This window comes from Myotis yumanensis, unplaced genomic scaffold, assembly GCF_028538775.1.
Source record: "Myotis yumanensis isolate MYYU_CA2020_CCGP unplaced genomic scaffold, mMyoYum1.0.hap1 SCAF_14, whole genome shotgun sequence".
Classification (NCBI taxonomy): domain Eukaryota; kingdom Metazoa; phylum Chordata; class Mammalia; order Chiroptera; family Vespertilionidae; genus Myotis; species Myotis yumanensis.
Genome location: NW_027223765.1, coordinates 23941588 through 23967933, shown reverse-complemented (window position 1 = coordinate 23967933; position 26346 = coordinate 23941588). Strand labels below are relative to the sequence as shown.

General features: G+C 42.8%; 2 protein-coding genes across 5 annotated transcripts; one reads left to right on the top strand and one right to left on the bottom strand.

Moving 5' to 3' along the window:
- Positions 1–37: 37 nt before the first annotated feature.
- On the bottom strand, positions 38–12260 carry METTL6 (methyltransferase 6, tRNA N3-cytidine). Of its 4 annotated transcripts, none has more exons than XM_070433371.1 (6): positions 12093–12260; positions 10363–10728; positions 9306–9437; positions 7470–7640; positions 1649–1790; positions 38–460 (listed from the first exon to the last, which is right to left on the bottom strand). In XM_070433371.1, the coding sequence occupies exons 1-6, from the start codon at positions 12096–12098 to the stop codon at positions 279–281; spliced, it is 999 nt and encodes a 332-aa protein (XP_070289472.1). In that variant the 5' UTR covers positions 12099–12260; the 3' UTR covers positions 38–278. The 4 variants fall into 4 exon arrangements, with proteins under 4 accessions (XP_070289472.1, XP_070289470.1, XP_070289471.1 ...); XM_070433369.1 differs by lacking the exon at positions 12093–12260 and adding an exon at positions 11455–11930; XM_070433370.1 differs by lacking the exon at positions 12093–12260 and adding an exon at positions 10935–11404.
- EAF1 (ELL associated factor 1) lies at positions 12254–26213 on the top strand. The gene is made up of 6 exons (XM_070433373.1): positions 12254–12622; positions 14515–14609; positions 16364–16500; positions 19016–19224; positions 20778–21011; positions 22699–26213. The coding sequence occupies exons 1-6, from the start codon at positions 12256–12258 to the stop codon at positions 22743–22745; spliced, it is 1089 nt and encodes a 362-aa protein (XP_070289474.1). The 5' UTR covers positions 12254–12255; the 3' UTR covers positions 22746–26213.
- The last annotated feature ends 133 nt before the right edge of the window (positions 26214–26346 follow it).

The following is a 26346-nucleotide window of genomic DNA, read 5'->3' as shown; positions in this document are numbered from 1 at the left end:
GTCGGACAACATGGCTCAATTACACCATAAGACTTCCTTTACTTTTTAGGCCTTGCAATTTTATTTGCTTTTGCATTTCTATAATAAACACACACACACACACACACACACACACACGCTCTTTTTTTGTGTGTTTTTTTTTACACGCTACTTTTTAATACAAAAGTTATATATACTCATTGAAGAAGTTAAGATATAAAAATATAGAAAATAAAAAGAATGACATTAAACATTCCTTTTCAAGGGGAGGCAAAAAAGTCAACCTTGTGAAAGAAAGGTCAGGACCTGTGCCCCGGGCCCAAGGTCACAGGAGTTGGGCTCTTTGGAGACTTTCGGAATTTGCTCTGAAGGAAAACTCTTGGCACACACAGACCTTCTTTTTTGTTCACCGTCTCACGAAACACATACTCATTCACCACTTCTTCATAACCCGAGTCCGTAAAGAGCTGAGCCAGGAACTCTGTAAGACAGCAGATCAACAATGCTCGGTGCCGGTGTCACTACCTGTGCTTTGCGGTGGGGTAAGGACTCCCTAAGGGCTGTAGGGCTGAGACAGGTTTTTAAAAATATAATGAAAACTTCAACATGAAAATGTAAGGTTTTGTTTTGGGAAGTAACACATTCCTACTTCTCTTCATCTTACACCCAAATAGAAACCCCCCCAATAAAAATGTGATCAGGGAAAAAAGTTTAAGGACAACCTGGACTATGCCCACCTTGCCCTATTATGAGTCCCCAAATGCAAAAGTCTGAGGAAAAAGCAGCAAAATTCCAAACTGGCTGTATTAATACAAAGTGTGCATGTGTTCAATTTGTTTAGATCAAGCACCTCACCGATCCTAATATGAAGGAGGAAAATCTGTGACCAGTGTGGGGGAAAGAAATTACCTGGTGGTGATATACCCCACAGAAAGGAAATTTAACCCAAAAACATGTCACTACATGTTAAATGAAACAAATAACATTACAACAAATTTTTAATTTTCAACTGACATTTTCTATGATTCTGCAGTTTGAATGGTAATCATTCATTTTTTGTTTGGAATCCAAAAGAATATTTTATTTCAAGAAATACAAATGTTTGTAAAAAAAATACAGAGCTTAAGAAGGTAATTTATCTTATGGTCCATTATTAAAATAGGTTTAAAACTCATGTTCAAAATGTCCAAAAGACTAAAATAATACTTAGTGTTTTGATGTTTTTAATTTAAATATGACTTTTTAAGGAGCCCTCTATAGCAAAATTGTGCATTTAAATACAGATCCATTCACTTTTATAGAAAAATGTTTTTTTTGTGACCTGGGAGAGCAATCACAAGGCAATATACTGTCCTATTTCCTTTATTTTTGACTGAACAAAGTGAAGAAGACCCTGAGTTGGCCCCCACTTTCCAGCACAGTTCTGGTAGGGTATCCACATGACATGCCAGCCTGTCCGTTAACCCAGGTCAGCTAAACACCATCACCAGAGGAGGCTTGTGAGCTCACCGCAGCCACGGGCTGTCTATGTCATCCTGGGTTCTAGGTAAGGGGCACGGGTCAGAGAGCTTGGCATGTGTGCTAAGTACAGCCATCCCCATCCCAACCAGTAACACAGTGATAACGCAATCAAGTAAACACAAATAAAGATAGAGTCCAGTAATCTTACCATCAGTAAAAAAATATGATCTGGTTCCATCTTGTCTAACATAAAAGTTTTCTCCAAGTTTGCTTCCAGCTTTAAACCTAAGCATGGCGTGATCATATAGTCCATAGTCACGAAACAGGACACTTTTGCCTGGTTTCAATACCTACAAAGCAAAAGCAGGCAGGATATAATTTTGGGGAACCCAGTCAAATAAAGCTTTATAGAGATGGATTCAAGCTAAAATAAAACCTGATTAATTTAGAGACTAAATTAACTTACATTTATGATAATTAGGAAAGGGGTGAGACTGAAATCCCCATAGTATGGAGGGAAAGGGCCTGCTAATCTAAGGTGCAGCCAGGCCTGGCAGTATGCCCACTGAGGGACACTTCCTGAGCACTTACAAAAGCATTCTGGAAGGTCCAGTGTCACACGATTAAAATGTTAAAGATATTAAACGAAATAGTCGTATCCTCATGAAGGCATGTTCTTCCAACGTTTTATTAGCCATTTCCTAGCACAGTGGTCAGCAAACTGCAGCTCATGAGCCACATGCGGCTCTTTGGCCCCTTGAGTGTGGCTCTTCCACAAATACCGACTTCTGCGCATGGGCCACGAAGTTTCAATCGCACTGTATGTGCGCGCCCACACGTGGTATTTTGTGGAAGAGCCACACTCAAGGGGCCAAAGAGCCGCATGTGGCTCGCAAGCCGCAGTTTGCCGACCACTGTCCTAGCACATGACCCTGTAGTCAAACTATCTCTTTTAAAAAAAATATGTCATTTTGGCTTTTACTGATTCTGGCTGGCTTTCCTCATTCTGAGTCTCAGCTCTGGTTTCACTGTGCTACAACTATGGACGCTTCCCCACCATGCTAACACCTGAAATATGCCCAGCCCTGTACAGCTTACCCGACATTGTCTCATTGGATCTTCACCCAATTCTGAGAGGAAGGAAGGAGGGTGATTATTATCCTCACCTGAGATGAGGAAACTGACATCAGAAGAGGTAAGTGATTTGCCTACGATCACACATCAGCTACTAAGTGGGGGAGTCAGGACTCACACTTGGGTCAAAAGGCATGTCAGCCCTTGGATGTGTGTGTGTGTGTGTGTGTGTGTGTGTGTGTGTGTGTGTAGGGGTGTGGGGGGTCATTCCAATGCCATTGACACTACTGACAAGAAAAGAGGGGCTACGAGGGGAGGAGTATTCTTCCCACGCTGTGCTGCACTTCTCAATGTGAGGAGTGGATCAGGCAAGTGCAGGAGTGTAGGGAAGGGGTTCAATGTCAGGCCCAAGTGGGAACCCTCACTAAAGCCTTTCAGAGATAGGCATCACAGGGTGGATGTCTCAAAAATTGGAAGGTAAGATCAGCAGGGAGTGGGTATAACTGCTCCTATCTTACAAAGCAAGTAACCATACGCTTTCAGGATGAAGAGAAAGTGGTACACACTGTAACACTTTTATGTGAAAATGCTTTCAAACTGCGTTAATATTACCAAATTAGAGTGGACTTCAAAGGGGGCACTGATTTTATTAACTCCTACTCTGACCCATGACATCAACAAGGTAATTAAGACATGACATATACTACCTATTATAATAGATATTTGATATAGTTTGATGTATTTCTTCTTTCTGAATAGAATATGAAGTATTGTCCATAATACTTTCAAGTGTGCTAGCAGATTCTCTCATTTAGTAATTTCTTATCAATACTAGCATGCATTTTAACTATTGTCAGTATAGAGGCTCTTGGATAAAAACATTCTTACCTTGGTCAAAAATGCTAAGTTTTAAAATGTGAATAATTGAGAGGGAAAAATTCTGAAAAAAATAGCTCATATGAGAAAGACTTACTCTCCATTTCAGAAGAAAGGAATGCTATATAGGACCATGGAAAAAGCACTCACTCAGGAATTTGAAAATCTTGATTCATATTGTAGTTCTTCCATTAACTAGTTGAATGACCTTGAGCAAGTAATTTCATGCCTCTGTGTATGTTTTCTCTTCTGTAAAATAATAATTATGATACTCATGCCTCCTTTAGTCATGGCACTGTATAGTTAAACCAGGCATTTCCCAATGTTAGGTTCTTCTACTCCCCCAATAACTCTGAGAAGTGAGCAGGTTAGGTCTATTATACCCACTTTACAGTAACTTAGGCTCAGAGTAAAATGATTTGCCTGAGTTTTCAAGGCAAGTTGGTGGCACAGGTAGAACAAAATCCAAATCTTCCAATGACAAATTTGGTCTACTTTTAACTCACCATTATATTCCAAAAATGAGGTAATTCAACTTAAAGGTTTTCTTTCAGTTTAAAATTATGTGGTTTTTAAAATTTCTCCGGTGTTAACATCCTGGAGTAATTATATCTACCTTACAATAGCTTTTGTAATTCTTTTAATATATATATTTTTAATTTTATTTTAATATATTCTTAATTAGATGATTATATTATCAGAAAGTAGTAAGTTTTGTTTCTTTCTCATCCTCAAATCTTGTCTTGTCTTTTTGTGCTGACTAGGGCCTCTGCATAATGATGAGAAGTATTGGTAGTGGGCACCCTCAGCCCCATAAAGTTCCTGATATTCCATATTCTGCCCTAACTGCTACCTAACACCTGAAGCCTTCATCAGTGAAATCACCAGTATCCGCAACCTCTTCTGAATGTTCTCTTCATTCTTGTGCTCACAGAAACCTCAGTCCCGATGACACTTTTCCCTGCAACCTCTCAAGTCATGGCTGTGTTTTCTCCCACTACCCTGTATCCCTGGGCTGGGAGACCTAGCTGGTTTCCTCCCTTGCTCCTCATTGCTATTTTCTGTGCATTCTCCTTCCTCCTCTCTGAAACCCCCAGCTCTGAATCTCTTGTCATCAGATTGTATGACCCATATCCCTTACTGATACCAATGTCTATTCGTTCCATGGTCATATCCCTTCATTTCATGGCAAATAGATCTTTGGGTTTACTTTCTTATTCTCAATACTATTCCATTCTTAATTCTGGTCAATTCAATACACATGTGCATTATCCTTCCAAATATGCTGGCTTCTTAACGATTTGAGCTTCTTTCAAAGATCGTGTCCTCCACCCTGCTTAACCCATTCACTCCCATGATAATGTCCTAAAGTTTTGTCAGCACTAAAGTGTATAACCTCCCCATATTCTCAAAGTCATCCAGGTCATTCGCTGATCATCCCCACCATCTTAGTTCTCTCTAGTTCCCCATCTTAAATAATCCTTCACCCTCATCTGGACCTTCAAATCAGGTAGTCCCACTATCTCTTCCCTAATGTCCTCTCCTCCCTGTTTACCTAGCTTAAGTTCCATGCCCATTTATTGGTATGTGCTGGGTTCCCATCTGCTCAGATACCAGGAACGGGGAAAGGAAGAGTTAAGGAGAAAAAAAAACAAAACCACCTTACAAAACCTCAGAGGGCTAAAACCAAGGTGGCAATATCTGAATTTTTTTTTTAATTATTGTTTTAAGTGCAAATAATTATTCCCTAACAGGTCTCAAGTGTCTTAAAATTTCTATCTCACTACTCTTTTAAAACAACTAAAATCAGGGTAAAACTTTAATGTATAACTAGCTCTGAATACACAAATGCTGTCATATCTGGCATCTACCTTTCAACTTGCTGAATGCTCTCCTCTCCCTTTGTAGAGCAGATCGACTGAAGCCCAGGACTCACTGAATAGGTGAGGCTTACAGGCTTTAGATCATGCACACTTGTACTTTAGTGTCCCCAGGTGAGCTGGCTGCAGAATTACCACTGGTCACTTGTGTTTGTTCCCAAACTTGTTTGTGCTGATTGTACTTAGATTTATAATTATACTAGAGGCCCGGCGCACAATATTCATGCACAGGTAGGGTCCCTAGGCCTGGCCTGCAATCAGGGCCATCTTCCCTGGCTGCCGGCAGCTGGCCTCGCCTCTTGCCCTCTGTGTGTAGGGCAACTGGTGGGGCGATCGGGGCCCCGGCACCGCCCTCGTTCGTTCACCGCCGCCCACCTCTGGCTCCCTGTTCCCCATAGGGCAATCCAGGCCTGCAAGCTGGGGGCAGCTCCTGCATTGAGCATCTGCCCCCTGGTGGTTAGTACGCATCATAGCTGTCTGGTCGATTTGCATATTACGCCTTTATATATATAGGTATGAGTATATAAACAATCTATATATATAAAAGCCTAAGCAGCCTTCTAACCGTCCAACCGGTAGCTATGATGTGCAATGACCATAGAGGGCAGATGCTCTGACCAGTAGCTATGACACTTACTAACCACCAGGGGGCAAACACTCAACGCAGGAGCTGCCGAACTACAGTGACTTAGCAGCTGCAGTTCTCCAGTGACGCACCTGAAACCAGAGAGGAGGGAGCCTGATTTCGAGGTGTGTCACCCGAGAACTGCCCTCTTGCAATCTGGGACCCCTCGGGGGATGTCAGAGAGCCAGTTTCAGCCCGATCCCCACAGGCCAGGTTGAAGGACCTCACCGGTGCATGAATCCGTGCACTGGGGCTCTACTGTAATATAAATGTGAATAGAAAGCATTTTTATTTTCTATGAAAAGTACATTGAATACTTTGGGAAGATTTGATAAAGAAGTACTGAACAAATGGCTATTTGATTGGGTGTGTGAGAGTCAACTGTGAAAGTCTGGGTAAGAATGTAAGAGACTCTGTTCCAGATTCCTTTCCAATTGCTTTTAAGTTCTTGATCCATTTTTAAAGAAACCAAACTCTATTTTATGTGTGGCTCATGTAAGAAAGACAATAAATGGTCCCAAACTCAAAGAAAAGGCCTTGGCTCTACATCTAAAGAGTGACAAATGAATATCAATATATTTTAAGTTACAATAACATGTTTAACCCTTTTCGGTCCACGACCAGGCGCTAGGAGCAGGTCTAACATCAAGGCTGAGACACCGCAAACCGGTTCAACATTCACTCCCATCAATTAATTTGGACCAGACTGTTTGAATTCCAAAAATAAAATTGGACCGCAAAGGGTTAAAGTAAGAATTTGCCATTTTTAGAATTTCTTAATTTTGTTGATTTTTTAAATTAATCAACATCATTACCAATTGATTGTATAGATTAGAGAGCCTTGTTTACAAAGTACCCTCACACATAATCTCACCTGCACCTCATGATAACTCTGTGAGACACTCTGTTTTACAGACAAGGAAACTGAGGCCTAGGGAAGGGAGATGAGATGGTTTACCTTCAGTCGTATGACTTACACGTGAAGCTTTACTTCCTGAGTACTGAGGCCTCCTGGTGGCCATAGGACTTTGGGTTCTCCCCATATGAATAGCAATGATGGCAGTAACAACAACAATGGCCGACTTTTAAAGAACACTTAATATGTTCTAGACATCACGCTAAGCACTTTATGCATATTTCATATATTCTCACCCAATCCCAATATCTAGGAAGTATTATCTCAACATTTCTACAGGTAATAAAATTGAGGCTCAGAGAAATAAAGGAACTTACCTAAATAGGGAAGCCATATTTTGACTCTAGACACTGTGACTCCTGACTGTGTGCTCCTGATCAATGAACCACACTTCCTCTCACTTTATAGCAGGACTCCCTAGGTCCCAGGTAAAAATCATCCTTGCTCCAAGGCTGGCCAAGCGCTGAAGAGCAGTGATGGCCACCAGACAAATCGAAGTTTAGGGTGCATGTTTTTTCATGTAGAATCCCTTTCCATACACAGCCTACCTAATGAGAATGGGGGCTCTTCAATCTAGACGGTACATGAGCCTCAGAGAGAAGGTAAGTAAGAAGACTGGGATGTCCAATTCCTCAAGTGCAGACTCCAAATCACTAACCTTATAAATGTTTTGTAAGACAAGGTGCATCTTATCAGGGTGAACAGCAGAGAGCACAAATATCAACAGGACAACATCCACAGACTCGGGGGGCACATGTTCCATAAGGTCATCTTTAGTTAGATCGCACTGGAATACCTTGCATCTTTCTGTGTCATATAAAGGATTTTGCTAAAGAGAGGAAAAACACAAAAGAATTTTAATGTCATATCCATGTTGATACATATAGAAAAATACAGCCTCAAAAGGAGATCCTGTTTCCACTTGTATACTACTGCACAGAGATCACTGATCATTCTGTTATAGGTAAAAAGAGTAATGAACCATTTGCACATTAAAGAATGGAATATGCAATATGAGGGGCAAGATTTCCTTTTAACAAATCATTTTAATTGAGGAGAGAATACAGCCTATCACATATTCCAAATACTTCCAGAGGGATAATAATCCAAAACTGGTCTCTGCTTCCTTAATCCTCCTTTGAATGAATCATCAACTACAAAACTAAACTTACAAGAAGTCTTTCCAGCTCCCACAGTTCTCCTGGGTATATTAAACCTTGATGCAGCAAGCTAAATAAACCTAAGTTCTTTTATTATAAGTGTGTTCCTGGTGCACTTTGGTTGGTGGGTTTAACGCTTTTATAAGCACATTATAAAGAAAAATATAAAACTTTGCTTTAATGTAAATAAGGGCCTGAATAAAGAGAAAGACATAGAAAGTTACTGAATGGGAAGATTCAATTTTGAAAAGACGCCAACTCTACCTATCATTCCACTTACAAATCCAGTGCAATCTCTACTGAATCCTAGTAAGTTTCTAGAAACTTGACAAGGTAAATTTGATTAATCTGGAAGTGAAAATCTTTAGGAATAGCCAAGTCAACTTTTAAAAATGAAGAATAATGAAGGAGAAGTGTAGTACTAACATAATGTGGGGTTTGAGAATGGGAACAAATAGAGACTGGGAAAGAGGAATAAGTTAAACAATGATAGAAAGAAACATTTTGGAATGTGGGACCTCATTACAGAAAATGGCTCATTTTCCAAAAGCTCAATGTTAGTATGGAAAAGGGTCAATGGGAAGGGCAGGAATATTTTAGGCTAAGGAGACTTAAGGTACATAATGAAATATAAGATGTAGTCCTTGATGAAATATAGCTATAAAAAACACCTGGGACTATCTGGGGAAATCTGAATCTGGATTGGGTATTAATGACATTAGGGGATTAGAGTTATTTTTATTATATATGTGTTTTGTGGTCATATAGAGAAAATCCTTATTGAAGATGTATGCAAACATGTTAAACAGTGAAATATTTGTAATTTAAAACAGTTCACGCACAAAAAAGTCTATAAAACAAATTCAACAAAACGCTGGCAATCATTAAACTTGGCATAAGCAGTCTGGCTCATGTTGCTCAGTGGTTGAGCGTCGACCTATGAACCAAAGGTCCCCAGTTCGATTCTTGGTCAGGGCACAGGGCCAGGTTGTGGGCTTCATCCCCAGTAGGAGGCAGCCAATCAATGTTTCTCTCTCATCAATGTTTCTCTCTATTCCTCTCCCTTTCTCTTTCACTAAAATCAATAAAAAGATATTTTTAAAAAATTTGGTATAAGTATATGGGTGTCGTTATGGTATTTCTTTCTACTTTTCTGAATAAAGCTATCTTTCTATAAGTATTATATATGTATGTGAATGGAAAACTACATTTTTTATTATCATAGCTGTTTAACTTCAGGGAGAGAACAGAAATTGGGCAAATGGGTATAAAGGGCAGGTTAAACAAATTTAAAAAACCAGAAACATAAGAGAATACATGGATGGTGCACCAACCTGGACATATTCAACTGCTCTTGGAGAAAAATCACAGGCATAAGCAAAGATATTCAGATCTTCTAAAAGTGGGAATAGACAGTTCCCAACTCCACAGCCAGCTTCAAGTATAGTCAATTTTTGATCTTCAAACTGAGGAAAGAGAACCCAAAGTTAGAGTACACTACGTTTGCATAATGAAGAAATAAACCAAACTAAAAGGTCCAGAACATGTAAGACAAGGTCTCTGCCCTCAGAGGCAATAAATAACTGATAACCCAAAGCTAATACTGACATCTCAATTTGTCGTCCCACATTGGGCAGTTCGGTGTGGAGAAAACACAGCATCAACAGCTCAATCCAGACTTCTCCCCTCACGTCTGTTTTCTATCGTTGGACAAATCAGTTGAACGGCTTTGTCCCTAATGTCATCAGTAAGTGGGGTTAACACTAATGCCTGCTTCACGGTGCTATTCCAAGGCTTAAATCACAGATGTGAAGTTCTAGAAAAGGGCATGGTCAAGTGAGCATCATCATTATGAATCTGTCACTGAAGTTCTTCAGTATGAATTTAACATTTACAACTTTCAGGTTAGCTTTAAAGAAACAAAAATGCCCACTAAAGCTCTCTCCTATGTATTATACAACCCAGGAGCTGCTAAAACTACTTGAAACCAGTCTACTTCTTTCTAAGGTATAAAGTATTCTGACAGGCTTCATAAATTATGTACCTCACTTCCATACAAATGCAACAAAGCACTCTTTTCTTCACCTTTTAAATGAAGAACATTTAAAAATGTTCTAAGTGATGCGTACTAACCAACAGGGGGCAGATGCTCAATGCAGCCCCTCTGTCCTGGCTGGTGTGGCTTGGTTGGAACATCATCCCGTCCATGGAAAGATGGCTGGTTCAATTCCCAGTCAGGGCACATACCCAGGTAGTGGGGTTAGATTCCCAGTCAGGGCACATTCAGGAAGCAACGGATGGCCGTTTCTCTCTCTCCCTTCCTCTCTCTAAAATCAATTTTTAAAAAATTTTAAATAAAGAAACAACAGCTCAAATAAGGTGTAGCATTACCTCCCTACATGATCTGAGCTCCTCAAACTCTCTGGTGGTCCAGTGTCTGTCTTTGAAGAAATTAGTACTATTTCTTTTGTAAAAAAGATCCCAGTTCTTCTGAGCCTCTTTTTCCAGTTTTTGTTGTTTAAAATCAGACACTAAAGTTTGGTCCCTTTTCAGTTTCTCCTCCTCTTCGGAGCTGAGGATCCTTGCTGGCAGCCCCTTCCTTTGCAAAGATGCCATCTCATCAGCTGGTGGTAACACAGTTAATCCTGCCGAAGACTCTCCATCCCTGAATAACGTGAGGAATCCAAGCTGACTCTGCAGACATAGGCAGGGTGTTCTCAGATGTGGTTCCTCAGGTTCAAGGCTCAGGGGACATTCCTATTTTGCAGGAAAAAGAATGAGATTCTGGTTAGGGGTTCCAGGACAGTTCTTTAAGAGGTGGAGTCTGTGGTTCTAGCACAGACCTTTCACCAAACTGTCCAGTTCACCACACATTTACCAGTGCTGACTCCACATGAAACCCTGCCTGCCATAGAGAGGTCACATAGAAGCTAAGACAAAGTTCCCACCATCAGAGGGCTTACATTTATGCCAGAGGCCGGTCCATCTTGTTGCTTGACACGGTTGTTGCAGGGAAGAAACATCTGCACAGCATATGTTTCAAGGGACCTGGTATACTGTTCTTAATGTTTGCTCCCCTTCTTGGCACTATGTGTTCTATACAAGGCCACCTCCCCGAGAAAGGTTGTTTCCCCAGGTGGGGATTTTTCCCTGGAGTTAGGGATTAACAGGACTAAGGAAGGGAAAAAAATCAGTAAAACCCCTTAACTAAGTGCCAGGCGGGTAGTTAATCACCTTAACTACGAACAATCACGCTTAAACTACATAATCTTTACTTAGGAATAGAATGGATAAGATTAAACTCAACAGAACTAGACAGAGATGGGATTTTTGGCAAAGGTCAGATAAGAAACTATGGACATGAAACAAGGAACTGTAGAAGGTCAAGGGAGGACCCCAAACATATCATGATGTGATTATAGAGGCATGCTTATAGGATCAAATGGTATAAATACAGATGTAACAGGAGAACAAAGAGAGAACCTGGCTATGCTGATCAACTGAAGGCTGTCTCCGAGTCATTCCTTCTTCACCAACTCCGTCCACACCTTTGGGAACCCCTGGACCTGATGGGGCTGGACCCCAACACATTTAGGGGAGCAGGGCTCGCAGGCGCGGAACGCTAACTCAAACCAGAATAACTCCTCTATTAAAATAAATCGGTTTCGTTCAGAAAAAGGACACTCCCAAGAACTGGCTGAGAAACACTGGAGAGAAAATACTCATTAATTTTTGGGGTGACTTAAGGAGTGACTTAACAACGACCGCACCAGCTCCCCGATTGGATGCGGGTGGTCAATTGCCGTACAGAAGTGGGATCATCGTTTCCCAAGGATCGGACACTCGGTGTTTTCGGGGAAGACAGAGCTACGCCCGGGGGGCCTGAGTCTCTCGTCGCACTCACAAGATCTCTCACAACCAGGGACTGAGGCCCTCGCACCGCCAACACGGCACGAAGGGGAGGGAGAGAACGAGTGAGTCGCGGCATAGGATTCCGAGAACCCATCTGTCTCATGAGACTCGAGATCAACTAGGCGGACCCGGCCGCTAGGGCCTGCGGAGAGCCGGTCACACTGGCTGTCAGACCCGCGTGGATCTAGCCCGCGGCGCTCTGGGCTCACCGTCATCAGTTTCTAGCTTCACCTGGAGGGGCAGGGCCGGGCGCACTCAGCCCTCAGCCAGGCCCAGGCCTCGGAAACAGAGTTTGGGAGCCGCCGCGAAAAAACCCTGAGCCTGGACAAACCGGCGTCGAGGACCGCAGAATCCCGGCGGAATTCTATTGCCATGGCACCGCCTTCGCTACTTCCGCCACGAACCCGGAAGTACCTCCCCGACGCCGGAAGTCCCTTGGCCTTGCTTCCGCAGAGGTTTCCCCCAACCCGACGCGGAGGAGACTTGCTTCCGGCCCCGGGTGGGCGCCGGTTGGAATCGCGGTGCGCTGCGGAGCGGTGTCTCGGGAGCACCGCTCTCCAGGACGCCGGCGCCGGAAGCTCGTACGGTGGCCGCGCCGGCAGAGAACCGGTCCGGGCGCGAGCCCCGTGCGGGGCCATGAACGGGACCGCGAACCCGCTGCTGGATCGGGAGGAACACTGCCTGCGGCTCGGGGAGAGCTTCGAAAAGCGACCGCGAGCCTCCTTCCACACCATTCGCTGTAAGTCGGCGCTCCCACGGCTCCTTTCGGCCGCCTCTCGCCAACCTTGGCCTCCAAAGTCCGGGGAATCCCCTGCCTACGTCAGCTCCCTCCTCTCTTACCCCGGAACCCCCGGGACCCCCGGGACCTCGATTTTCTCCCTTCTCCCTCCCGTCCCTCACCAGCTAAGCCTTCCCAAACCAAACCCTTCGTCACTCCCCACTTCTTGTCTCGTGGCCCCAAACGCTTCCTCCGAAGCGCACTGACCTCTTTCTCTTGTCATCGCTCCAGCCAGCCCTTCCTTTATGCCAGACCTTCCCCTCTTCACTGCCGAAAGGCTGTGGCCCCACATCAGACTCCAGTTCTTCCTCTAATCCACCCCCTTTCTGATTACCCACCCGAGTTCTCCGCGTTTAAAGGACTCTTCTGTTTGCCCAGGAGCCTCCCACTCCCTCCTGTTTCATTCTCTTTCCCCCGTTTTCCCCGGCTCTCCCCTCGTCCGTCTTTGCCCTGAGACACTGCGCTTCATTCCCTCTTGCAGCCAAATAATGCGCATTCTCTCTGCGCCCTGTCAGTGTCTTCCTCCCCCGGCTCTCCGCACCTCCCTTGACATTGATGTCTTTTGAGGTCACTTATACTTTCCTGACTTTAACTCAGGATCAAGTCCCTTGTAGGTGCAGAATGAAATTAGAATGTGTGCGCCTGGAATAAGTTAAAACTTGATCTATGCTTGGAAGCACAAGACAGCAGGCCTAGAAAATGTCCAAATAGTCATTATGCTGGACCATCCTTTTCTACCAGATTACAGACTCTGTTGAGGGAGGGCACGCCCACTCCTTCCCATGTCCTGGGTAAAGATTTGGCTTTTAAGTAGTTGGCTGACTGAGCATCATCCCTCTGTGATTCACAAGCTCCTGGTTTCCTGTCTCGGTGATGCTAATGCTGGTTAAGACTTGTTTTTGTCTAGGGAGCTAATAGATGTGACTCAACACATAGGAAAAGGGTGTGTCAGTTAATGAAGGTCTATCTTTGTGTGGTCACTTGCAGGCCATTACTATGCTAACCACTGACAGCAGAGCAGCCCTCTGAGGGAGGATATTGGGGATGTGATAAGACCAGCATCTCTTGAGCAGTTTGCTACGTTGTTTTATTAGAGTGAAGGGCAATGTGAAATTTAAACGAGACACTTCTCATATGCACCTGGCCTGCAGTTTGAGGAGGGCGTGTGTTAACATGGAGTGAGATGGCTTCATGTTGTCCTGCAGCTGCAATTCAGAAGTACGGGCAGGATTAGCCTTTAGAGATCAAGTTCAGCCGTCTACTCTGAACGTCTGCAGGAGTCTCTATGTTAAAGCTATGGAACTTGAGTGTGGCAAATCATAATTTTGACAGTTCCTATGCAAAATGAAATCAGCTTAGATGATGCAGCTTATAAAACCCTATTTCACATAGGGTTTTACAATCACAGAATCTTATTAATATGTTGTTGCTTTTGATCTTCACAACAACTTAACAAAGCGCTTTATAATGATAATAAGCGTTCATTTTCATCTGTCTCTGGGGAGAAGGGAATATCTCTGCTTAATAAAATGGTACATAAATTCTAGCTTTTTTTTTTCTTCTCTTCAAAATAATCCAGTCGGGGTGGGAGGAAAAGTGTGTAGAGGAATAGATGAAACAAGATTGTCCTGAGTTGGTAATTACTGAGGCTGAATAATGATGGTACACAGAGGTTTATTGCACTATTCTCTTTGCTTTTGTACATTAGAAGTTTTTCTAAGAAATAGTTTTTTTAATATTCTAAATTATTTGTATTTCCCATTTATCTGAATAATTCTTAAATGAGAATGCCTAGAAAACCCTTAGTATAAGTAACCTGATGGATAAGTGCTTTTTTCCCCCTTTCCCTTTAGATGATTTTAAGCCAGCATCTATAGACACCTCCTGTGAAGGAGAGCTTCAGGTTGGCAAAGGAGATGAAGTCACAATTACACTGCCACATATCCCTGTAAGTTTATGCCGTTGTTGTTGTTGCTTTAAATGAATTCTCCTATTTTATGTTATTACAATTTGAATTCCCTACTGTTTAAAATGTCAGCATAAGGAAAAAAGAAATTTGGGATATGGGTTTGAGTAGAATGTATCCATCCCAGGCGCTTGATTAAAAATGATTTTTTGCCATTTAACCTAGGCTCCCATTTACTGCAGAGTAGACAAAGACCCTACCTGGATATCTAGCCCCTCTTTTAGTCATGCATAGCTTTTCCCAAAGCAGCTCCACAGAGAAAAGCTGTAGGTTCCGTGTTAATGTACAGCAACAACAGTTTAGGAGTGTGGAGCTGTCAAGGTGGGCAGAAGCAGGACTTACATCTTTCATGTAATATATCTGGGGTGAAATGTAGGCTGATAATTTCAGGCAAGAACCAGAGGTTCAGAGCATTCGGCTAATTGAGTGACGAGGAACTCAGTTAAAGGCTGAGTGGAGAACCCTTGCAGAAAGAGACAGGCTTTTATGAAGCCTTGCCCAAGGCAGCATTCTGTTCACAAAGTCTGAAGGATTAGACAAAATACTCTTTGTGAACATGTGTCATTGCATGTCACAGCCCTGCCCTGGAACAAATTAGTTCTTGCTCACCAGTGACAGAAGGAAAAGACTCTGGACAAGGAGACCTGGGAAAGTTTGTTTTTGAAAAACTACCTGCGCCAGTTCAAACTGCTGTTTCATTACTTGTTGCCTTTGGCAGGTTACATCATCTCCCTCTTGAGCATACTTTTCCAAGTGTAAAATGAAGGGGGTAGATAAATGGTTCCTAAGGTCCCTTCCTACTGTATGAGTGAGGAGCCAAATAGTTTTTGATTCTGTACAAAGGATGAAGTTCTGAATTTGGCAAACATTAATTGAGCACCTACTGTGTGCTGGTCCATTACTAGACACTGAGAATACAGTCTTGAATAAAACAAGCACATTTTTTGGCCTGTGGAGTGTATGGCATGGAATTTAAATATAAGAAAACATATGTTTATTTTAGAAAATCAGGGAAGGTTTGTCTAAGAAATACCTTTGAGTAGATCTGAAGGTTGAGTAATTGAAAAAGAGGGAGAGGCAGGAGTTTCAGGCAGAAGCCTTGTTAAAGTCATAGAATAAAAAAGACTGAGGATCTCAGGGAATGCCAGCTGCCTTCTGCTCTGGAGTCAGCATAGCCCATGGGTGAGTGGTGCTGGTGAGGCTGAAGGGCTAGATGGTTTAAAGATTTAATTACTTGACCTCAGAGCAATGGGGTAGTCATCAAAGGGCCTAGGCAGATGAGTGGCCTGATGTACTTACCCTGAGCTAACCAGAATAATGGGCTGTCCTTTGAGATGCTCTAGGTTACTTGGCATGACCGGGAAGCCATGAACTCTCCAATTATGAGGCAATATTAGAGATCTCTCACTAGCTCTTCTCAGTGTAATACAAGTAATGGTTATTTTTTTTTTCTCTCATTTCACACTTTACTATTATTTGTAACATTTCCCGAATCCCTAGAACAATGTACATACAGTAATTTTAAAAATTTATATTACCTTTCTTGATTACTTAGAACCAGTTGTACAGTCACAGGTTCTTGCTATATTATTTTCTTTCATTTTTACCTGGGAAACCAGGAGTTCTTTTTGAGTCTCTGATAAAAGATTTGATGAGGTAGAGTCACCTGTAAATTTATTTTTTCTATTCATAACTGGTGTGTTTAGTTTTGATCATATACATTTTGTGCCATATAGGGATCCACACCACCAATGACTGTGTTCAAGGGGAACAAACGGCCTTATCAGAAAGACTGTGTGCTTATTATTAATCATGACACTGGTGAATATGTGCTGGAAAAACTCAGTAGCAGCATTCAGGTCAAGAAAACAAGGTATGTGAATAACCAGATACAGAGTGATGTGAGTTTGCATTTTTATTATCTATTTGGTTATTTATAAGATTGTGAGTATCTGGGTATTCAGTATCCTATCAATAATCTCAATAACTCCACCTTTGTCTTCTCAGACAAATCCATAAAATATCTTTTCCTCAAATGTAGTAGAAAGAAATAATGCTTTTAAAACCTGAAAAGTGAAAGCCATTGGTTAAAGAGGTGTTCTTTATAAGTAAATTGATTTTATTAATCTCATGATTTTTGAAACAGTACCATTTAAGGGATAAAGCTTCAATTTATATACTTATAATTATGAAAGGATAATTGAATAATAGATATTCTTTATTAGTGTGAAAACATTCATTTTCTTAATGTTAAGGGGTTACTACATGCCAGGAACTGTGCTAGTTGCTTTATGGCAGTATCTTTTCTCATCTGTCAGTAATTCTTAGAAAGGTGTTGTTATTATCCTAAAAACCACGTACACACAGACGAAGGGACCAAGGATAAGTGCAAGTGACTCACCTGAGACTGGTGCCACTGCTGCAGAGCTGCTCAGTGTATTTGTACTCATTGCCTCCATGAACCAGGTGTCGCTGTGACTCCTCCAGTGTGGTTGTGAGCATTTCTCTTACTGCTCAGTGTCATCTGGGGACTAGCAGCATTTGTCACTTGGATACTTGCTGAAAGTGCAGAATTTCACGACCTGATAAGTAAGAATCAACGTTTCAATGAGAACCCTAGATGGTTGTGCGCACACTGAAGTTTGAAAAGTACTAGGCTAGTCCATTTACAAAAGAAATTGTTAATGGACAGAATTTTCTCAGTTTGGGGTGGAATACTTAGCTTATCTGCCAGCTAGAGCTGGTATGTGACAAAATAAGTAAGCAGTACATAGATACTGGAAAAATTTGCAAAGATTTCAAGAGCTAGTTTAATTTAGTAACTCATACACTTATGATTATTACTTTATAGTGTTTACAAGTCAAACAGTTGTGTTTTCTATTAAAACTAGGGAGCCAGTGCACGAATACGTGCACCTTGAAAGGATCTGTGGGCCTCAAGGCTGTGGTGGGTGCAGGGGCAGGTCTCGGCCCATCCTCCATGCCCCCGCCTGGCCCCTCCCACTGCGGCCCCCAGCCCCCCGTCTGCTGGCAGTCCCGCTCCCACTGCCACCACTCCCAAGCACTGATGGCGCATGCCCCGCTCACACCCACTAATGGCACGGAGTGATTGGGGCCGGTGCCAGCAGCGGGTGCAAGCGGGGCTGGCGGGGTCAGCAGGTGCGAGCGGCAGCTGCTGCCCTGATTGCCCCTCAGGAGCAGGGGGAGGTGGAGAAGCCCTCAAGGGTGATTGGGGCTGGCAGCTGCCATTCGCACCCACTGACGGCGCGGAGCAATCGGGATCAGTGCCAAGTGGCGGCTCTGGCGCCGGCAGCAGATGCAAGCCGGGCCGGCACAGGCAGCAGGTGCGAGCGCTGGGCGGGACCCTGGCTCACTGGAGCAAAGAATTTTCAGTAACCACCAGAGGCTCACCCTGATGACAGCAACTGCTGCCCCACCTTGGTCTGGCACCCCCACTCACCTGCTCCACCATCCCATCACCGCTGACACCCGCCATGTTCCACACACTGCCACCTGCTGCCAACACCTGCCATGTTTCGCGCATGCCCAGCGCACGTCATAGCGACCAGTTCAGTTGTTCCGCTGTTCAGTCTATTTGCATATTAGGGTATTATATATATAGATGGGTTCTTGCCCTAGCCAGTTTGGCTCAGTGGATAGAGCATCGGCCTGTAGACTGAAGGGTCCTGGGTTTGATTCCGGTCAAGGGCACATGCCCAGGTTGTAGACTCCATCCCCAGGAGGGGGCATGCACGATGCAGCCAATCAGTGATTCTCTCTCATCATTGATGTTTCTATTTCTCTCCCCCTCTTCCTCTCTGAAATCAATAAAAAATATATTTTAAGAAATGGGTTCTTACAATCACACTGTAGTCTCATTTCTGTTTTATCTGCTTCTTGCTATAAAACGTGAACTCCTGAGGGCAGTGGGTCTATTGTATTCATCTCTGTATCTCTGGTGCATAATGCAGTACTAGAATACAATAGATCAGTGATGGCGAACCTATGACACGCGTGTCAGAGGTGACAAGCGAACTCATTGTTTTGGTTGATTTTTCTTTGTTAAATGGCATTTAAATATATAAAATAAATATAAAAAATATAAGTCTTTGTTTTACTATGGTTGCAAATATCAAAAAATTTCTATATGTGACACAGCACTAGAGTTAAGTTAGGGTTTTTCAAAACGCCGAGCTCAAAAGGTTCGCCATCACTGCAATAGATGGTTGTTGAATGATTAGTTCATGTGATAAAATTATAAACAGCAACATTTTGCAGCAATCTAAAAATCATGGAATTCTGTAGAGACTTCTAGTGGTCAGCCACCTGGACCAATTTGAGAACCACTGGCTTTTTCCCTCTGGTTTAATGTCTGTATCTCATTTCAGGGCTGAGGGGAGCAGTAAAATCCAAGCCCGAATGGAACAGCAGCCCACTCGTCCCCCACAGCCAACACAGCCATCACAGCCATCACAGCCGCCTCCGCCCCCACCACCTATGCCATTCAGAGCTCCAACAAAGCCTCCAGTTGGACCCAAAACTTCGCCCTTGAAAGATAACCCTTCACCTGAACCTCAGCTGGATGACATCAAAAGAGGTAGAGGGCAGTTTTTGGAGGAACGATAGCAACTTGTAGTATGGTGATGTTGCTGTGGAGAGCACAAGGCTGAATATTGACATGATCGTGTGGGCATTCTCTGCCATTGACAGTTTCTGCAGAGTTCACTATTCCAGAGTGATGAGGGTGGGGGCTTTCTCACTTACCTCGTTTGACAGGGGGCATCCAGGCAGAGTGACTTGAGTTGTGGCTATCTTCGCAGCATTCTGCTGAGAGGCCCAGGATTTAAACAAGCGAAGGGCCTATGGCACACCTTCAAGGCTTTGGAAGAAGAAAATTCCAAGGTGCTAGGGGTGAAAGCCAGGTGTGCCAGTGTTAGTATAGTATCTAGCTTAGAGGGACATTAAAGTTACCGTGACCAATACTTTCTACTAACATCAAGTTTACACATATGAAAGCACCATGAGGACCAGCGGAAATGGACAGTGGCCTAAAAAGATTAGAGGTCTGGTGAGGCTCTCTCCATTACATACCTGAGAAAGAAGCTTGCTTACCTTTCTTTCTCTTCTGTGCAATGGATCTCATTAGTTGTTCAGACTCTTGGGAAGTTATGAGGGTAAGTGGCGTATTTTATGAAACAAAATTAAATAGATAACAGTAGTAAACAGGGAAAGAGAGAGTTGTCCTTGGGAGGCTTGCCTTTTCCACCTTAGAGAGGAGCTCTCTTAGCAAAACAAAGTCAGTCTTTGCATGGTGCCTAAGTGGTTAAGCCACTTGATTTTTTTTCCCCCCTTATGAATATTGGAATGTCATTTATGGGAGTTTTCACTTTAGTTCAACAGGAATTGTTCCCAGTTATTCTTAAAGAAACCATAGCTGTTTAAGGCCACATGGTATGTTTGGGCAGGAAAATCTATTCTATATCCTTAATGTATTCAGTGACATTGACATGTTGGGTAAAACATGTTTTTCCTTCCCTGCTTTATATCTGTAAAAAATGCAGTACCTGACAGGCAGGACTGCCAGTCAGATACAGAAAGAGGGCAGAGGAGGAATGTTCCACCATGTGTCTTCAGTCACCGTGGTTCCTCCTGCAAGCTTCCATTTATTCGTGGGACATAAAAACTGGAAAGCACCCCAGATGCTGTCTGTCTGGCCCTGCATTTTTCCCGGGGGTCTTGGAAAATTCATTGGCTTCCACTGGGTCTCCCTGCTGGTTAGATCCAAAACAAGCACTCAGACCTTCCAGTTACTAGTTAAATATTTTTCAATCCCTTAGCATAAGGGGTGTGCAGGAGGCTCTTATTTGGTGTTTAATTATATAATCCACAATTTTTTTCTTAGTAGATAAAGACAAAATAGAACAGTCATCATCCTGAAGCAGTTTGCTTTTTGGTTATTTGGGGTGAATTTAATGTTTTTATTGTCTCTCTGAAGACAGGTTAGGTATTTTTGTTTTGGTCATTTTGTTTGTACATTTAGGAGTTCATTTAAGTTATTCCTCATTGCTGTTGGCTTTACAGATTTACTATTTACAGAAGTGCTGCCTTGAGAATGGTTGTTGTGTTGACACTTGTGCCGTTTTATTCCAGAGCTGAGGGCTGAAGTGGACATTATTGAGCAGATGAGCAGCAGCAGTGGGAGCAGCTCCTCAGACTCTGAGAGCTCCTCGGGAAGCGATGACGACAGCTCCAGCAGCGGAGGCGAGGACAACGGCCCTACCTCTCCTCCCCAGCCTGCACACCAGCAGCCCTACAACAGCAGGCCGGCCCTTGTCAATGGAACCGGCCGGCCACAGGGGAGCACCCAGCTCATGAACACCCTCAGTAAGTGTGCTTTCCCTTTTCTGGCCGGGACGGTGGCCTGTCAGGCCAGAGATGCAGCTTCTATTTCTCTTAGGTCAGAATCTATAAGCCTGGAGATATTTAAAGTGTAAGAAAGGATCCTGACAAAGATAATTCTGAACAGAAAGGAATAAACTACCAAATAGTAAAAAAAGAAGCACTAAATAAAAAAATATTTAGTAAGAAGGTAACTGCTTTAAAATTTTGCAAATCTGCCCTAACCGGTTTGGCTCAGTGGATAGAGCGTCAGTTTGTGGACTGAAAGGTCCCAGGTTCGATTCCGGTCAAGGGCATGTACCTTGGTTGTGGGCAAATCCCCAATAGGAGGTGTGCAGGAGGCAGCTGATCAATGTTTCTCTCTCATCGATGTTTCTAACTCTCTATCCCTCTCCCTTCCTCTCTGTAAAAATCAATAAAATATATTAAAAAATATATTATTTTGCAAATCTGCCCTAGCCGGTTTGGCTCAGTGGGTAGAGTGTCGGCCTGAGGACTGAAGGGTCCTGGGTTCGATTCTGGTCAAGGGCACATGCCCGGGTTGCGGGCTCGTTCCCCAGTAGGGGGTGTGCAGGAGGCAGCTGGTCAATGATTCTCTCATTGATGTTTCTATCTCTCCCTCTCTGAAATCAATCAAAATATATTTTTTAAAAAATTTGCTAATCTCTTTAATGCGTGGCTTAGTAGAAAGATGGCTGCATCCACTCTGTTGCCATTAGTTGGTGTAGGTTGAAGTATGTGAAAAAAATCTGACATTAGGTGTGTAGTTAGAAAAAGAAGGACCCCAGGGTCCTCAGAACAAACTTGGAGGAGAGGTGGCTTAGAGATTAGCAATCCAGAAACATAGAAGTTCACTTTTGTTGTAATCCAATCAGTATCAACTGGGCAGCTGTTATTCTTTTTTTTAATATATTTTATTGATTTTTTTTTTTACAGAGAGGGAGAGAGATAGAGAGTCAGAAACATAGATGAGAGAGAAACATCGATCAGCTGCCTCCTGCACATCTCCCACTGGGGATGTGCCTGCAACCCAGGTACATGCCCTTGGCCGGAATCGAACCCGGGACCCTTCAGTCCGAAGGCCGACACTCTATCCACTGAGCCAAACCGGTTTCGCATGGGCAGCTGTTATTCTTATTCTCAGATGGAAATGTTGAGTGCTTATATAAATCTAAATTCTGCACACCAAACACAAAATGTGAGGCTTTACAACACTTATTAGTTAAGGTTTCAGATTTAAAGTAACATGAATATCCTGGACAGAGGTGTACCAGAGGGGAATTGGATTAGCATGTTGTAGGTATAAAAAGTGTTTTGCTTCCTTAGTGGGAAACCTAATTTGGTATTGGCTTTTATAAAGCAACTTAATGTGAAAAATTCTAGACAGTGAGTCAGTTATTTAGAAATACAATATTTCCTTACTATTTATTAACACATTTAAAAGCTGTCTAGCCTACTCCTCCCCTGTTCTATCTCAGTAAGCAGAATTGTTTTGCAGATACCACAAATAACATTTCTTTCAAAATGTTGACTGCACCTGTTTTGTCACTGAGCTAAATCAAATTGGCTTGGTTTTGCTAGAGTGTGATAGCAAGGGCAATCAACCAGAGAAATGTGGGAAAGTCATTTTTAAATTGTGTACTTTTGGTTTGATTCTGTTTTCTTTTTATAGGAAATGACTTGCAGTTGAGTGAATCTGGGAGTGACAGTGATGACTAGAGCTGGATCTTTCTAAATCAACTTTTTGGTGCACAAATATACTGCAAGACCGGCTACTTTTGCATGGAATCCATTGACAAGAGAAAATGCTGTGGATCAGTGACTGTAGTAGAAATTCGAGGCCCTAAAGCTCTCAGATATTCAAGTCTTTAACTTAATGGTGATGGGTGACTTTCTTGTGTAATTATTTGAACAATCTCATGTTTCAAGGTTTAAGTAGATCGATAGAAGATCTAACAATTATGTTTCTATCTGGTTAACATTGGCAATGAAAAACAGGCAAATGTGCCCTGGTCTAGGTTACTCAAAGGCCATATCTTCACCAGGCCAGTGATTCTGTTTTAAACCCTGGCAGCCACCAGTGTGGCCAAGTGGTCTGCACCAGTGAAATGAGAAACAGTCTTTGAGGGATAGGAGAGTGGGGAAACCTCAGACTGCCCCATAGAAGTATGTTAAAACCACTTGAAATGTGGAAACAAAGTGGTAAGGAAGTTTTGTGTGACAGCCTGGCAAGCCTGTGAAGAAACGGACTTCAAGGTGGAGTCCTCAGGTGTCAGCTGGGCGGGACCCTGGAGCCCTGGCAGCTCAACCCCCTCATTTACAAATAAGAAAAGGGAAGCACTCAGCTGGTTTAGCCTCCTGCCCCCAGTCCAGGCTTTTCCCACTGTTCCCTCCCTTGAGTCTCATTTGTTAGAACCAGAGGTTCTCATATGTGAGACTTACAGATGTACATAGGAATTTGTAGTGGATTCCAAAAGACAAGTGTTGTGTACTTCTAGCTCAAATTCAGATCCAGACAGTCCCTAAATGCAGGAGGCTTGGTTAGCAGATTAAACCAGCAGCCACTGTACTGACACATGACCCAGTTAATTTGGGGCTTTTACTTCTGAGTAGATCCATATTAAGTGTTCCTCATTCAGGGGACTGTAGTGGGGGAGGCAGGAGTAGAAGAGAAGTGTAGTGAGGAAACCTTCCTTTTTTTTTTTTTTCATATATATATATATTTTATTGATTTTTTACAGAGAGGAAGGAAGAGAGATAGAGAGCCAGAAACATCGATGAGAGAGAAACATCGATCAGCTGCCTCCTGCACATCTCCCACTGGGGATGTGCGCGCAACCAAGGTTACATGCCCTTGACCGGAATCGAACCTGGGACCTCTCAGTCCACAGGCCGATGCTCCATCCACTGAGCCAAACCGGTCTCGGCATGGAAACCTTTCTAAACAAATGAACCAGCAGCAGGTTTTCAGAAACCAGAATCTAAATAGGAGTTCTGCAATATGAAATGAGCACATTCTTTTGATAAGGTGTCTCTGTTCGTGCTTTTGTACCACTGTTTGTGCCTGACTGCCAGACTGATTTGTAGTTTTTATATACAGGTAGAAGAAAGTCACAAGGTTGCCTTCTGCAGTGTGCAGTTTCCAAGTGAATCTGTTGTCGAGGAAACTGGTCACTAGTAAACGTTTCATATTGAGTGAATGTGCGATAAATTGTCCCATAATTAGTTTGCAGTGTCCCATTTCTGTAATTTGAATGAATATGTCCGGAGAAATTTCCATCTACTTTGGTTTAGCAGGTTATCAGTAACATTAAATATGATTTTCCTTCCTGGGATCCCTCCACTCAGATGGCCTCTCCTTCCCCAGCTAGGGGAGGGATGCAATCTTGACCTAGAAGGGAATTAGATGATCCAAGGTGGTGACCATGGTTAGAGTTGAGCCTTATGGGTCCCCTGTTTTAACTGCATAGTGATCCCAGTGAGCTGGAGATGTGGACCAGCAGTCACTGTCCAACAGCACGCTCATACCATTCTACCAAGTGTAGGTAATAGGTCCACACTTGTACCCTGTGGTGGGTTCTCAGCCCATCAGGAGGTGTCAGTGGGTTTAATGGCATGTAGGAACTTATTTATAATGAATTGGTAATTGTTTTATATGTCCTTAGTAATGACAGCTCAGGGAGGGCGAAGGTCATGATTGGGAGACATGAATTGTTACTGGATGTAGGAATGTTTCACTGCTCTTGACTTGCTCAAGCTGGGGCAGGTTTCAGGAACTTGAACTAAAAATATCTATTTAAGCCTCCCCCCCGAAGTCTTCACATACATAGACAGAACTATGATTTGGGCATGTCAGGTAAAGATGTTTGTTCTATAGGAAATGCTTGCATGTGGCACTGGGTTGGCGAGTCAAGCTTTCTGAGCTTCAGGCTCTCCTGTCACCCATCGTCCCGACACGCATGGTCAATCTCTAGCCTGGCTCCAGTTTGGTTCTCTGCACAAAGCCCTCGGTGATTCCCTCCCCTGCCCTCCAGCTTTACCCACCACAGTAAAGAATCTTTTGTTTTTGGAAATAAAAAAATTGGCCTTACAGACTACTCACGAGTACCCTCATGCCAGGCAAACTGGTCTTGTTCTTCCTGCCTCTGTGCCTTCTCAGTCTCTCCTCCTCCTCTTCCCCAAACCTGACTCCTGAGGTGCCATCTCCTACAGGTGCCATTTTCATGGACCTTTCCTCTGTTCTTTTCAACCAGCTGGAGTGCTGGGTCCATACTGACTTCCTTGCTCGAGCTCTGCTTAGTGTGAACTCCTTAAAGGCAGGGACCGTCATTCTCATCTCCATCCTCTGGGACGTCCACAGGCATAGACAGATGCTTATAGCTGGTGGGGAGGAGGCAGAGAGAACCAACAAGTACAGTAGAAAGGGTAGATATAGAGAAAACATTCCAGGCATTTGGAGAAAGCTGAAAAGTATCCATGCTGATTTTCATCATTTTGAAGTTTCTAACTGAATTGTTAAAATTACCTTCTCTTTGTTCTATGTCTACCGTACTGTGGGTCATTAGGTAAGGTGTAAAGACTTAAGTCCGAATTATCTGAGGAGCCACAGTAAAGACATGATTTGGAAAAACTTAATACAGAGAAACTAGATATTTGTAATGATGCCACTCATTAACCATTTTATTTCTGTAGCAGGATCATTCTTTCTATGTGTGGTATTATATGTATGCTTCAGTAGTGGGAAAACTTGAAATTCCAAAATCCTTCCCTATTCAAGAGGCTGGTTAAGTAGGAATTGCGTGGGTGTGTGTATGTGTGATGTATTTATTACATTATTTTGAAAGAGTAATACTATGGTATGTGGATATATATTAAGTACAGCCAAATTGGACATTTCCATTTGGCAAGGAAGGTAGGATTTCTGAAACTCAGGCCTTAACCAGTAGGTTGGAAGACAAGACCAATTGAAGCTTTATGAAATGTGTGTTTTTGTTGCTCCTGTTATTTCTGTCTTGGGTTTGTTGTCTCATTCTTTAATGTTTTTAAAATTTTGTGCTTAAAAGTTTATTTTGCTTAATTATGAAGTAGACGTGCATGTTTACATTTATGTAAAATATTTGCTGTGTAAAGTTTTGTTGTTGTTTATTCTCTTAAAAGATCACTATATTTAAGTAAAAATGAAGGTCAGCAATATGCTTCTTGTCCTTGTGGGTTTTATTTTCTTAATAGAAATTATGCAAAATGTACGGTTCTTTTAAGAATCCTTTGTGCTTAACCCTGATTATCTAAATTGATTCCTCAGTTTGGTGTTAGGCTTATT